Consider the following 15,888-nt stretch of genomic DNA (forward strand, 5'->3'; position numbering starts at 1 on the left):
GAGTCAGCGTCTGCATCAGAGGGAATATCAGTGGTATATTTTAGATGGTTATCAATCACAGTAGATCTTGGATAACTGAGTGTATCTTTTCTAAGGGCAGGGGTTTGAAAGAGGGGGGCGATGGGGGGCGTTTTCTGAAGAGGCAACAGCTTGGAATGGACATCCTGTCCTTTTGGGTTAACTGCTAGCACCACATCACTTTATGCTGATGCTATTTGATCGTCTACGTGTACCCCTAGGGGTACTTTGGAAGATTGTAGCGGGTACGTGACATATTTAACAACATTTTCAATAGATACAAGGCTGTTGTCCAGAACAGTGTTCCTCTTTATGTACTTTTTTTGTGTGACAAATGTGACATTTGTGTCGCCTTCTTTGGACCTATTCTTGCCTTCCTTCCTTCTACAGTTTCTCTAGGAGAAGTTTCTCACTTTTTTCAAAGTTATGTCACTGTTTTTGAAGTTTTTGATCATTTTTTTCGACCTATTCTTGCCTTAGGCTACTTCCTTTCTTCTTTCTACCATCTTTTTCCCAAGGCTGTTGTTTAGAAAATCTATCGCTGACAGCACTGTACTGTTCCTCTTTATATAGACCTTTTTCTACCAAAAATGATTAGCGCTGGTCAGGGGGTACTTGGCTTAAAGAAACAATTCAAAAGGGGTACATCATTGAAAAAACTGGTCTACATCACACTAAAATAGTATAGTAGTAGTATACTGCATATTACGTGTTCTGTTGATGCCAAACGTGTTGCACTCAATGTACATGTCATGTTGCCTACTGTACGTCTCGGGGTGTGGGGGTGGGGGTGTCCTCCTGCTCTTCTACACAGCAGGGGGAGAAACAAGAATGAGAGTGAGCACTTAGTAAAATTCCCTCGACACACATCCACACACACACACACACACACACACCCACAACTCCACTGGGTTTAATCTGCATAGCTCTACATCAATGGGTAATTTGGGGCCTTTTAATTGCTCTGATAATGGGTCCGGCAAAGAGCACCAGATCGACCTGCACTCAGATGCCTGTAAAGGCCGCTGACGTGGTTAAGTGCATGACATATGTCTGAAGTATCCCCCGGGTGGTATTAGTACAACTCTAGAATGAAAAAGAGGCATAAACGCAGCAGATTGTTGATCCTGGATGTCCAGCGCTAGTGTCAGCACATCCCACCAGACAACTTGGTGGGGGCTGGCACAATAGTGTGAAACAGAGAGGGGGGGGGAGGAGAGGGGGGCACTCACTTAGGGCTGGCCGGGGGGTAACAGATGTAGATGAAACGGACGTCGGAGAGGAAAGCAGCAGTCAGCCTTCATAAAGCTGACGGAGTGGAGGGCCAAATGGAGAGGAACTGGCAGAGACTGGGGCGGAATAAAAGACACGAGGCAGCAACCAGGAAGATGGCCATCAGTGGAGCTTTTCTGTTACAGCAACATGACCTTTCATGCAGAGTAAAACCCCCCAACTATTGTCACAGCAAGGATTTTAGGATCACTGAGGTCACGAGTCGAGGCCCTCACCCCAACACGCTCAACAAGTGTCTGAAAATGGACTTTGGATTAATTGAGTTAGCTGTGCATTTACACATCCTGCCAGGTGCATTTAAATGGAGCAGTTCTTTGGAAATCAACAAGTGCTTATAAACTCAAGACAACTAACTCAACTGTCAGAACTCTCTCCTATTTTCCCTGTAATTAGCACTAGACTGCATGAAACTGTTTATGAAATACGTACTTACATGAAGTAAAAGGAAATGAAGCATTTCATTTCCCAACATGAAGGCTAAATGGCGTTTCAAAGCCTTCTCGACGCTGCCAGGAATGCATTTCTGATGGAGAGATACGGAATCCTTAGATTATTTTGTTGAACTAAAAGAAGTTGAATATTCAAAAACAAAATATATACACACCACATGCCCTCGATGATAGCTATACGGCCCTGGCACCAACTAGCATGCACACACATGACGAAAGCCATATATTACCATCTTTATTAAAGTTTGCATATCTTGTGTGACGGTTTGTTTTAATACACTGCATTTGTTTTTCTTAAGACGTAACTCTCATTATAGGAAAAAGAAAAGTACACTTTCGAGTTTTTTTTTTTCTTCTTCCAATGACGAAAAGGAAAAGGATACACAGTGGAGCGGACGTGTCATTAAGCTTCTTGAATGCGTCTATTAAACAGCGTAAGAAGAGGCAACAAGCTGAAGCGTGGAGCAAAAGCTCGACTCGACAAACAGAAACATTCTAAAACTACTCGACATTGTGCTCTTTGGATTCAGTAATGGAATAACATATTCGGTAAAGACCAATGACAGGACACAACAAAATATACGACCGTGGTTTGGTTTGTCATCACACAAAAAAAAAAGTCGAGAAATCCTTTACAGACATGGCAACATTATGTACTACAACCTGCTGCACCAGCGCCTCATCAGTCAAATCAATTTAAAAAAAAAAAAAAATTATTCAACAAATTGTGATGTCCGAGCGAGGCACAGGACCCAAGGCTCCCTCTCCACCCACAGAATACACTGAAATGTAAAAAATGTCACAACAAAAGGTCAGGATGTAACCACAAAAACAAGGCACAGTGTTAAAATTGAACAAGTTAATGATTACTCAGTAGTTTGGAAGGGAAGATAACTCCGTCGGGAGTTCCTGGCAACAACCAGTAGCTGCTAGAGAGGAGAGATAGGAACTAAAGTCTGATGAGAGCGCTCCATATTACCATGTTATTGCATAGCCAGCAGTCTTTGCTGCTTTCTGTCACTTGAAGATATGGAAGAAATTCTCTCTATGATAAACAATGCGGAGGCAGCTACAGTGACAGGTAATAATGACTCTAATAATGCGACAAACAGTAGCATTTTTAGCTGAGACTCAATGGGGCAGAGTATAATTATCTAAGAAGATATTTGAAAAGTAACAAAAAGTGTGCAAAGGTCCGGAATGACACTTTGGTTCCCGAGGCACTCAAAGTGGTCAACGTGCAACGTGGAAGCGATGCTGCTGCTGCTGCTGCAAAAAAAAGAAGAAATTCCTCCAGGTACTCCAGTCGGCGTCTCCAGTGCTCAGACATTCAGTTCACAACAGCTGCTTCAATCCTCACTGGAGTCCCCCGAGTTGTCCAAGTCCACGTCCTCCCATGAAGCCTTGGTGCGCTGCTCCCAGCTCCTGGCCTGTGCGATCACAGCGGGGGGCATGAGCGCCACGCAGGCCGCCAGGCCCGAGACGCGCTCCTTGAACGCCGTCTCGTCCTCCCACTCGTCGGCGTCGGTGTTCAACGCGTGAACGTATTTCATCCTGTTGCCTTTGTCGTGCGAGCGTCCTCCCAGGACGTAGATGCGACTGTCCAGCACAGCTATGCCGGGTTCTCCATGTCCCGCGGGGAGGGGGGTCAGTAGAGACCAAGAGCCGGCTTCGGGGTTAAAGCACGCCACCTGAAAAGAAAAAAGGGGAAACTAATTGGTCTGTTTCATAAAAGTGCTGTCCAAACATTAATGCCTTGTGACAAAAGGCACTGCTCTGGCTCCTACTTAATTCAATAAGGCAGAGATCTTCACCAGGGGGTCCAGGACCCCTAGTGGGGTCCTCAGAGCACCAAATTATTATTTTTTTGAAGTTATTTTTCAAAAACTAAAATGTCTTAACATGAATCCAACAGTAGTAGTATTAGCAAATATAAATCAGCCTATTTGTGAAAGAAAGCCAATTGATGATATGGGCTTACTGGCCTATCAGTGAGGTAGTCACTAAGGTAGCCACCTACACATACAGTATGTATGTTTAACATTAAAAGATGATTTATAAAATTGTGTAAATTATTATTTAAATTTTAATATTCTATGCACTCAAAAGGTATGTATCAAGGCTTTAGGCTGCCCGCACATTATTGTAAGCCCAGTTTAATATGCAACTTTATTTTATACATATATAGTAGTGGGGGGGGGGGGGGGGTCCCTGATCCATCTCTCTCAGTTAAGGGGTCCTTGACTTAAAAAACGTTGAAGAACCCTGCAATAAGGCAACCACCAGCTTTTTAGCTCACAAAGGGCATTCATCAGGAGGTAAAATAACATTAGAATCAATAAACTATAGGATATTCTATCATTTAAATATGTAAGATATAGAGGAGTGAGAGAAGTTAGGGCACTTTGAGGCAAAAAAAAAAAAAAAAAAAAATAGAAAATCGACAAACAAGAAATATGTCAAAATGCAAGAACATCTGTATGTGTAAAGATGAAAAATGTCCACCAGGCACCATTTCAAACTGAAAGAGACTGTGGGACCTCCTTCATCGTGCAACACTAAACTCTGACGACTTGTGCCGTTGTACCTTCAGGACATCCCGCCGATATCCACGCTCGTCGTTGCTTCCGCCGATAACATAAATGCGTCCATTAACCGCAGCCGTGCCATGCCACGCTCGCTCCACCGGCCCCTCAGCACATCCTGTCCAATGATTGGCCGCCGGGTCAAAGCAGTAGGTCTCTCTGAGGTAGGCCATTCCTCGGCGCCCGCATGTTATGTACATTTTGTCGCCCAACACTGCTCCAGCGTGGGCGTAAATCTGGAGGGAAGGTTAGACGAGTATTAAAAGAAGTACCTGGCTATGTGTAACAGGAGAGCCCCCAGTACGACAACACACATGTGGGTATGTAGCACCATCGTGTGGACGGTAGCAGTATGACATGCAATGTTTTCATCTTCGAGCCATTCTCATACCTCTCTCTTTAGGGGTGATACCCATTCCCACATGTTGGAGTGCGGGTCGTAGCGCTCCACCGATTCCAGTTCAGTGCTGTAGTCCCGTCCTCCAATGGCATAAATATGGCCGCCCATCACACAAACGCAGTGGTCAGCCCGCTGCTGTTGCAGAGGCTGGATGGAGCACCAGCTGTTGTGACGAGGGTCATATCTGGGGAAGAATGGACAGAAGGATCAAAACGGTGAAGTGAAAAATAGGACTTTAAAAAAAAAAAAAAAATGCATTCAGCAGGGAGAAAAGCTGCGGTCAAAGTATAGATACAATCAACTGAAATATGAACCAACCACGCGTATGAGCACGCTATCGGAACACAACAGATATGTTAAAAAGGGACAGTTCACCCCAAAATACATATTTTTCCTCTTGCCTGTAGTTCTAAGTATCAATCTAGAATGTTTTGGTGTGAGTTGCCTAGTATTGGAGATATTGGCTGTGGAGATGACTGCCTTCTCTCCAATATAACGGAACTAGATGGCACTTGGAAAAATTTGAAAAACTCAACAGCAAAGTCTCTTTCCAGAAATCCTGACCCAGTTCCTCAACATAATCCACAGATCTGGTTGTAAGAGGGTTTCATGTAGAAACTATTTTCTTTTTGCCAAACTACACCCTCTGTAAACATACAACCGCGCAGAAGGAAGCCTGCTCATGGACGAGAGGCGTGTGCTCGTGACAAAACAGAATGTAAATGTGCCGCAGGGGAAAGTCTGACTGGTCCACACAGCATTCTGGGATGGGAGAAAAACGTGCTCTGGTTTATCGGCATTTCTTTAAACCAATCACAGTCATCTCGGGCGGTGCTAAGCAGCCGCCGCAAAATAGCCTCGGGAAGGAACTTGTTTTGGTGGAACAAAAGTTGTTTTAGTCGTGCAACAGGAAACTTAGATTGGACAGCTAGTCTAGCTAGCTGTCAGGATTTACCCTGCAGAGATCTGAGGGGGCAGTTAACCATAGTCCTCAGAAATCCACCGGAGTTTTGAATGCCAACACAAAGGAAGCGGAAGGTAACGGACATCCAGCCGAAAAGAGTGAAATCTGGCGAAATTTTCGTCAGAAACGGAGCAATCCCGGAAGTGAAACATCGAGGATATGGACTAGACCAAAACAATCTAGATTGATAAAAAAAAAGCACTACAGGTGACAGGAAAAATATGTTATTTTTGATTTTGGAGTGAACTGTCCCTTTAAGTAACTTTTAACATATGTTTGTTTCACACCACCAAAAACAACACTTATAATTTAGTCACTCAAAGTTTAGTTGTTCATTCATTTTGATAATGCAATAAAGCATTTATCAAGCTAAAAATGCCTCACGTTCGCTGGTTCCAGCTTCTCAAATGTGAGGATTTGCTGCTTTTCTGTTTTATATCAGTGTCAGCTGAATTTCTTTTGGATTTTGAACAGCTGGTCAGACAAAGCAAGCGATCTGAGAACATGTTGACATAGGAAATGGCATTCTACTGTATAGACCAGAGCCCGCTTGGCTTACATATCAGCCAATATTAGCTTATTGCAAATCCAATATGTCAGACGATAGGGAACTGCAGTGACTGCAGTTCAGAAATGCCAAAGATATGTTTGTCGTAGTTAACAAACAGAGACGCTGTAACAAAGTTTGTCCAATAGAATCCACTGGCTTATTTTTTCAACAGTTAAACCCTCTGCTCACTACATAATCCGGTCACATTAATTACATTTTTTAGCTTTTTGTATTAAAAAAAAAAAATATATTGGACGGATTATTCTTTTATGAAAATAGTTGCTGATGGGATCTCACCTCCAGCAGCGGGTCTCTGCGCAAAACGCACTGGTGTTCTTGTCTCCTCCAATCAGATACACAAAGTTGTTGAGCACAGCGATGCCCTGGTTGGACATTCGGGGGGTGTGAGCTGCAGTGAGAGTCCTCCACTCCCCCCAGCTGGGGTGGAACACCTGGAACAAATGCTCGCTTTCTGTGAGGGAGCTGGAGGTGAACATCCCCCCGAAGCCCAATATGCAGTGGAAGGTGGAGCGTGGCTGGGTGAGAGGACTCTGCCGGACGGGCTGCCAGATCTCCTGCTCGTGGTATCGCAGCGCGGCTGACACACAATCCTTCAGTGGACACTGGTGCAGTCGGCCATGCAGCCTCTGCAACACTTGCTTCTCAATTAGGCAGAAACGCACAGCATCGAGCATCTTGAGATTGTCCTTTGGGTCAAAAAGTTACATTAGTTGATTGCAATTCAGGCTGATAAAAAGATGTGTGCGAGTACAACTAAAGCACAGTGAGGGCGTTTTCACACCTATAGTTCTGTTTGCTTTGGTCCGAATCCGTTGACTCGGAGCGATTTCCCCCTTTGGTTCGGTTTCGTTTCACACGGAGAAAAATCCAAGCGTACCAAAAATGCGTCACTACAAAACGGCGCGAGGACGTTCACTCCGCTTATTGGTCAGATGTGTCTGGGGGGCGGGAGCGAGGGAGTAAATACAGGAAGAAGGTCCTGTGTTCTGGAATAGTGCACGTTTCTCACATCACCATGGTCAAAGCAGCTCACTTCATTTGAAATAATTAGACATTGTCACGGAGACTTCGCTCTGCTGTGTCTGTCTCCAACGTTAGCGGCGGCTGGTTTGTTTGACCACGGAAAATGCTCTATTTCTGTGAGAGACACGTTGCTAGCTGCTACAGTTTGCATGTTCTTCATGAGGTAGTCACCTGAAATGGTTTTCACTTCACAGGTGTGCTTTGTCAGGGTTAATTAGTGGACTTTTTTCCCTTATTAATAAAAAAGCAAAGGGTGGCTACTTTGAAGAATCTAAAATATAAGACATGTTTTCGGTTATTTCACACTTTTTTTTGTTAAGTACATAATTTCATATTTGTTCATTCATAGTTTTGATGCCTTCAGTGAGAATCTACAATGTAAATAGTCATGAAAATAAAAAGGAAACGCATTGAATGAGAAGGTGTGTCCAAACTTTTGGACTGTACTGTATATAGTGTGTATCTGATGGAGATGAAGAGAGGAGTACAAAATGCAGACACACCTTGGGACTGACCTGCAAGTACACCTGGTCAGTTTCCACCTGCAACGGACTGAAGTGGTAGTGAAGAGCCGCCTCGTACACCTCGTTCTCGCTGTTCACCTGAAGCTCGTCGCTGCTCAGCGCGCTGAAGACTTCATCTTGGGAGAGTTCTCGATACACGTCGGTGCGAGACAAAGTCTGAATGTTCCTGAGGATGTAGGAGTGGATCTTGGCATTAAGTTGTTGCAGTCCGTAGAGATCAGCTAAATTGTGGACCTCTAAGATGTTGCTCTCGTCCAGCCAGGAGAAAAGGAAATCGCAGCAAAAGCCGATGACAATCTCAAGCTTTAAAACACAAAAAAGGACACGGATTAACTAAAGGAAATACAACGATGAACAACGTGACATAGCCTAGCGAAAAGAACAACAAAGAGCTTACCTGTACTAGTGTGGCGGCTATCAGGACTTCCTGCACACACTCCAGGTCTAACTCGATCTCTGAAGTGTAGATGTAGTCGAGTATTTTTTTCATGGCCATGTAAGATACTCCATGAATTGGGATCTCCTTTTGCTGTGTCTCGCGAAGGCCTCCAGCAAACATTCCCCTAGTGGAGAACAGGGAGTGACATATTGTTGAATGGCTTATGTTGGGGTTACCTGGTGGCCCAGTGACAATGAGATGCATACCACATGGCCACAATGACCCAGGTTAGCTGCATGGATATCATGCAGCAGGAGCATCTGGCTTTCTCTTGAGGCACTGACACACCAACCCAATTATCGGCCGTCGGACAGCGTGGCGAGGTCGGTGACCCGAGTCTGTTCGGTGTGTTCGGTCAGTCGGAGGCGCCGTCAGCGTTCATTTGGGCCGATTTGACTTGTTGAATCCATTTTTTATTTAAGTCTGGCTGCAGCGCTATTGTGTTCTCTCGCTGCCTGCCTGCTGCTGTTCCAGCGCTCCCTGTTTCTCTGGTGGTTTGGGTATGTTGTCATGGGTTAACTTTATGCTTTGCAAGAAACCATTTGTGAGTCTGACATGCTGCCCTGGAGGACATGTGCACAATGTATTGAATCAAGTATTATTTTAAACTGCTCTATGCCTGAATTCAGGCATGGTGCCTGAGAACGTTAAGCCTTGTGCTTTGTTTGCACTTTACATCTAGGGATGTAACGGTATGAAAATGTAACCTCACGGTTATAGTGGCCAAAATGATCACGGTTTTCAATATTATCGTGGTATTTTCAAAAGTGTTGTGGGTGATGGTCACGGAGATGAGTCAGGTGATTTGACGTATTGCTGCCTTTAGCAGCAACTTTTTTCCTGCACGTTCTGCAGACAGGATAACTAGCTAAAATATGCCCATGCTTCAGACTTAGTCCTCTTAGAGGGGTGATAAATGTCCTTAGCGTTGTCATCTCCTCCTTCCGCCATGATTCCAACTTCAAGAAATGCATGTTGGAGGCTACGTAGTGCGCCTGCCAACTCGGATGAAGCTGGGAAGGATTAAACACAGGGTTTCTGCACCGTGGTAATCCACCCTGATAATAATGATATTTGAAATGAAAACGGTAATTGTTATCGTCAACATTTTTATCGTGGTTTGCCGGTAATCGTTACATCCCTAGCACATCCATCCATGCACCCATCACTCGTGCAGACTTACACCACTGACTATACTGACAACCACACCCTTTAATGATCATTTAATTTTGTCTGATTTGGAAGTATATTTTAGTAAAAGTTTACCCTGGGGTGTATTTGCTGTGGCCTAGGAGCACGGTCATAACAATGGTATATACATACTGTGCTGCTCTAAAGACAAATGTAAGTGAATAATAAAGAAACTGAAAGTAAAGCACCAAGGAAACCCTGCTGTGAGTTTTACCTAAAATAATCGCAAGAGGCTGCCAGAAGTATACGGTGGGCTTTGATGGCTCGACCCTCCACCAGCAGCTCCACATCAAAGAGTATGCCACTTTCTCTGAGAGCCAGGAGGCCGTCCAGCAGGCTGCAGAAATGGGCTGAACTTTTGTAGGTCTGTCGGCTCAGGCGGCCAGGACTCCGCTTTCCTTCCTCAGACATGGCAGGGTATTGATGTTCAGGCTTCATCACTTTGATCTGTTTAGTACTAACACCACTCTACGTATTCCTTCACATTGTTGTTATTAATATGAGCCACATTCTGCTGTTGGCATGTAGAGAAATATACAGGAAAAGTAGGAATAGGCTGGGCAGCTAGCGGCTAAAGAAGGGTGGTTAAGGTTGCTTGAAATGTCACTTTGTAACGTAACGCTACAGATGTAGTTAGAAATACTACACGCAATTTACGAGATAACTTTATCTACAAAGATATGAAAGTATAACGTCAGTTACATACGTCCTTCCCTCGACGAACTGCTAGCTGCCACTGCGCTGTCCGCTAATGTTAAGTTAGTTGTAACGGTGAAGAGCATAAGCTAGTAAGCTATCGGCTGGTTAGCCTGCTAGCTGCTGTAACGCACTATAAAAACCGCAACGTAGACACTTAAAAATTCAAACACAACGACTGCTCGAAAATATCGTCGCGATCATCAAATACAAACCGTTTTATATAAAGAGTTTAGTCACAAGGACACCCAATTCGTTTTGCTACAGCAGTCGCATGATGTTTTGACAGATCAAAACAAGTCTGTTTACTTTTTGGTGTCGGGCAGTTAGCTCGCACACTATTGGTCACTGCTGTCGTATTGTCCCGCCCAGTTTCTAAGAAAGAGCCAATCAGAGACGTCTGTCACACTTGCAAGCAAATAATATGACAGTTTCAATTTGTCTTTTAACATAAGGTGTTGGTAGAATGAGCCATTATTCTTTTTTATCCCTAGTTTAGTTTCTGAGTATTTCTATTGATGAATGAGTATTTAGTTAAACAAATGTTTAGATATTGTGACTATTTCTGTAAACACAAGAGGGTGCTGTTTCCTTCTCAAATGTCTCAAAGGCCATTTCTAACTGGCCATTTCTAACTGGTCAGACAAATACACCAGTATTTGAGGCACTGGGTCTTTACTTTAGTAGGCTATTTGCATGTTTCTATAACTTTACACCTCTACACTACTTTTTAGGCGTAAATATTTTTATTTTATTTAAATTTTGCATTTTTCAATTGCTACACAGACTAATTACATAGCAGTTAGGCTAATAACCACCTAAACTAGATACATTCCAATTAATGCATGCATTTTTTTGCACAAATAATGAATTTATTTCAGATACATTATACATTTGATTTGATAGAGAATACTTCTGTACTAAATATGTGACTTTAACTTGTAATGGAGTACAATATGGTATTACTATGTTCTATATCCACTTACTGGCACATTTCACCTTTTCCGAAACAAATAAAGTTTCTTTTAACAACAAATACACAATATATCTTTGTCTTTAATACATTTATTTGACACAACAAAATCAAATAATTAGAAGAACTTTGATGTTTCAAGTCTAAAGTAATTATTTATCCTTCTTGCCAACTGTTTGTTGAATTTATCATTTTTGCCCCTCCAATATTTGTTCTCCATCTGATCAAACACTTTCCAGATTGATTTTCCACTGTCTGATAACTGCGTGAAGCTGCCTGATAGATTTTCTAAGGCAGCCGGTCATGATGCTCTTTTTTTTATAAAAATTGAGGCTTCCATATTACTTGGTTTTTACAATCTCATTCATCTTCTGCCGAGGTTTCAATTTGCATTTATCATTTCCTGACACGAAGAGTAGAGATTTTTCCACTTGCAAAACACTGTTGAAATAATCCATCACTTGATTTATTTTCCAGTCTAATACACATTGCAGTGGCGTGCACAGGGGGAAATGAAGGGGGAAAGCTCCCCTGGCTTTTTGTGTTGGGTGCAGAATGGCCCTTTTCCTCCTGACAAATCTGTCATGTGGCTGAAGAAATTCAGTCATAGAGCCTATTGCTGCTCCCTGAACAACAAACATGCACACTGCTGAGACACTGCATACCTAATGTGACTCCATCAAAGTGATGGTCTTGATAAGCCAGTCGGCAGGAAAATAACTGTTCACGATCAATTAATTGTTGTTAATTGTTAATTACATATTCTTTTAAAGAAACAACGTCACCTTGGGAAATTGTGATTGGCATTTTTTTTTAAACGATTTTCTGAAGTTTTATAGACCAAATGGTTAGATTATTTGCAGATTAATAGATAATGAAAATAACTGTTAGTTGCAGCCAAAGTCACAACTTAATTTTTTAATGATTCTTTTTGGGGCGTTTTCGGCCTTTATTTTGACAGGACAGCTGAAGACATGAAAGGGGAGAGAGGGGGGAATGACATGCAGCAAAGGGCCACAAGTCGAACCGGGGCCCGCTGCTTCGAGGAGTAAACCTCTATATATGGGCGCCCTCTCTACTAACTGAGCTATCAGGGTGCCCTTTTTTTTGCAATTATCCACAGTGTTACAATGGCAACAGTCATAACCCAGAAAAATAAACCAGTGGCAGACATTAAAGCTATTGCTAAAAGTGATACTACCATTTCATTTGTTAGATTTCAATTTGCTAATGGTACCCATACAGGTATTGGTTTACCAGAAACATACATCGTGATGACTGACTTTTATTGTGAAATTTTATAATTATTCTGTGATTTTATTTTCTAATATAAGGTGTCATACCTTCTTAGCAGTGAATATCACACACCAATGCACACTTCACTTTTTAATGGCTCACCATAAATTTAGAATAATGTTCAGACATTGCTGATTAGGGTGACATAATCACCGGTAATCAATTAGTGATCAAGTTTAGGATTGTGTAATTGCTCTTGTTGTTGTGACGTCAGACTGAAAGCATGATTTTTGTTTTTGTTGGACCTTCCTGGAGGTCACAGAGAGCCTGGTTTTTGCCATTATTGAGAGTAGAGCATTCCAGTACATTAGCAGCGGACCGTCTCCTCTCATCATGACAAGGCTGTGCAGCAGGCGCGGCAGCGGCTGGAGGAAGAAATGACAAAGAAATGAAAACAAAGTGGGCTGCTTTTACAGAATTAACTGTCAATCTATACTACAAACAGACTTCCAAAAGGGATGTTGGCTGCAGCACTTACCAATACATGCCCTTGGGCTTTTATAAGCATCCTGCAACTGTTAAAGCATTTAATCTCCATTCAAACAAATACTGAACGAGACCATTATATGATGAGAAAAGTTACCGAGTAGAAAGGGAACAATGGCTCTAACAAGGAACAGTGCAGTGCAGCAGGTTGCTGGGATAAAAAGCAAATTCAGCAGCCATGCTCAGCAGCATGTCTCCTGTATGATACATATGATAAGAGAAGAAATGGGCAGAGCAGAGGACAATACTGATTAGTTTGGGAAAGCACAGCTCCGGCGGTGCCATTCATTCTGCCTGCACCACCCCATCTAAGATGGTTTCCATGCTAACTACCTGCTACTTTTAGTGTAGCTTAGGTTTGAGAAGCAAATATATAGCATACAAAAACTGTACCACCATTATTACTTGCATCTAGACTGTAAGAGGTAAAATTTGAGCAGCCTTTTTATAGAAAATATTTTTTTAAAGTTTTACTGCAGAGTCAATACTAAGGCAAAACTGAAGAGTTCATGTCAAAATTCAAAATGGGACAGTCTATAAAGGAATGGGAGCAGTGTGAAATGAACTGTGTCTACTGTATAATATACACACTCCCCGCACTGTGATTCATACGTGGAATGGAGGGGTTGTAAAGTGACTGAGGTGTATACTGGCAGGTGCAATTTCGCTGGGGCTGCTCTGTGACTGTGAGGCGAGCAATCAATTTTCTTTCCACCGCTGTTCGATGAAGCCTGCCAAACGTCTTAGTACGGCGGCCACCGGCTGATACATGATTACCCTGAAATGATAAGCAGTGGGGGGTCGTTTATACTGCCACAGGATTTGGACAGATCGGCCTCAGTGAATTTTGTTGTGATTATGAATCATTTTGTGAGAAATTGCAATGGCATACCACAGTGGGACTGTTTGGAGAAAGAAATTGAAATTTCTAATCTGTATGGAATTCAGTAAGGAATCTGGATAATTGAAATTACATGGGAAAATATTGGGTAACACTTTACTTGAAGGTATCTACATAAGAGTGACATGACACTGTCATGAACACATGATGCTGTCATGACACATGAACCCTAACCCTAACCCTAACTTGTCATGACAAAAACTGAATGACACTTAATGACAGAAGCGTTGTTTATGACTTGTTTATATTGTTTATGACATGTTCATGACAGTGTCATGTCACTCTTATGTAGATGCCTTCAAGTAAAGTGTAACCAAATATTGAGATTTTTTGTTTGACCATAGTCAGCTAGAGCGCTGTGTAGAGTCTTTTATCAACTCCTACATTAGGCCAATATGGTGGGATCTGGGGAGAACTTGTTCGGACGCGTGTTCTGCGTGCCAATAATCAATGTCCACAATTTATCTGTATTTCGGTGCTGTGACCCATTTATTTTCTGTATAACGGCCTGCTTACCGTCACACAAGCATAGAGTCCATTTCATTTCATTTCTGGTTTAGTTTCCTTGTCAAAACAACTGAAACACTGCCCAAACTGACACGACTGACACGGTAGAAAGCTGTCTGCTTTCCGCTTTTCCACACACCTGTGTACCTGTGGTGGATTAGCTTTATGCCTTCCCAAAGGCCATGCTCCACCCAGTGCTCAAACATAAAACTGCACCTTGACATAACCAACATACTAGCCTATACAAACAAAGTGGTGAAAATGGCTCCAACACGCTGTGTTTTTTCTTCCTTGGGTTTGTCTGCTCTACAAGTTGCAATAATTGTCAGTTAATATTCATCTAAAAGAAGAAAAAGTAAAGTCACCATATTTCTACAAGTTTCGGACAGTCCTTCCACATGCTTGTCCATCAGTGCTGTTTTAAAGATGGTCAAAGGAGTGGCCACAACTTTATGGCTTCTTGTAAAAATCGGCAGAGGCTGGATCATACCTTATTTTTCTAGCATGGCCCACAGTGGAAAGCATTCTAAAAGACAGCAAGCAGAGACCTGATAGCACAGCCGGACTGTGCTTTGACAGCTGCTCTCCAAAGATTGGTTTGGTCTGTGTCATGTACAGTTTGCCTGTCGTGTAAAGTTTGCCTGCACTGCTAATGGAATATTGTAAGCGATGTAAAATGAGACATGAAATGATTCATTTACATTATGCTCATCATGATCAGTATGCATTTTCTGTGCGATTTCAATAGCTTTTCAGAAACAGCCGTGCACAGTAACCCTGGTAACCGCCATCCTCTCTAACACTTGCTATGATGCCAAGTAGAAATGGGACTTATGGTTGACCACATTTGAATGGGGATAAAGCTAAACTGTGGCCAAGAACCTGAGCGGGTGGTTGGTCGCATCTGTCATATGTCAGTGGGTCTGGACTCATATTGAACACAGCTTCTGTGGATCAATAGCAACTTGCTGTCCCTCTATTGCGTTATGCTGCTTCTGAATTAAGTTTTCACTTCTTGCTATTGGGCTATGAGGGCTATTTTGGGGTGTGACACCCACCGTCTTATTTGCTGTGACAATGTTAGTGTAAATTCTGAATCATACGCCGACACAGAGGAACACAGAGGGAAAAGTGAGGGGGTAAAAAGAATTGTTTGTCTGAGCACACAGATATGACTGGAACTGAGTAGAATACTTATGTGGCTTTAGAAAGCAGGAAGGACACTCAGAACATTTATATGAATTAAAGGAGGAGGGTCAGCAGGGCTAATGCACACTGGATTGATTCTAACTTTCGGTCTGCTAATGCAATTGTGTTTTAATAAACCCCAATCTCAAGTCTTTTTCTCTCTCTCTGTCTCTCTCTATTGCTCTTTTCCTTCATTTAAATCAGTTTATTCCACTACACTAAATGTAATTATTGAAGCAGCACATACCAACAATGAAATCATTTTATTATATGCTTTGTTTCATTTCATACTTTGCAGACTTTACAGTCCAAAACTAACACTAAGATTCCATTTTGGTAGTGACTTGGAAACATATGTAGAGAATTTTGGTGTCAATGATGGGT

The 15,888-nt window shown here is 42.4% G+C and overlaps 1 protein-coding gene across 2 annotated transcripts; it reads right to left on the minus strand.

Annotated features, from left to right (window-relative positions):
* Nucleotides 1-1,980: 1,980 nt before the first annotated feature.
* Nucleotides 1,981-10,478, minus strand: klhl22 (kelch-like family member 22). Of its 2 annotated transcripts, none has more exons than XM_028578765.1 (7): nt 9,672-10,478; nt 8,225-8,390; nt 7,819-8,130; nt 6,557-6,966; nt 4,737-4,929; nt 4,348-4,581; nt 1,981-3,451 (listed from the first exon to the last, which is right to left on the minus strand). In XM_028578765.1, the coding sequence occupies exons 1-7, from the start codon at nt 9,893-9,895 to the stop codon at nt 3,110-3,112; spliced, it is 1,881 nt and encodes a 626-aa protein (XP_028434566.1). In that variant the 5' UTR covers nt 9,896-10,478; the 3' UTR covers nt 1,981-3,109. The 2 variants fall into 2 exon arrangements, with proteins under 2 accessions (XP_028434566.1, XP_028434565.1); XM_028578764.1 differs by having other exon boundaries at nt 7,807-8,130.
* Nucleotides 10,479-15,888: the final 5,410 nt, after the last annotated feature.

This window comes from Perca flavescens, chromosome 5, assembly GCF_004354835.1.
Source record: "Perca flavescens isolate YP-PL-M2 chromosome 5, PFLA_1.0, whole genome shotgun sequence".
In the NCBI taxonomy this organism is placed as follows: domain Eukaryota; kingdom Metazoa; phylum Chordata; class Actinopteri; order Perciformes; family Percidae; genus Perca; species Perca flavescens.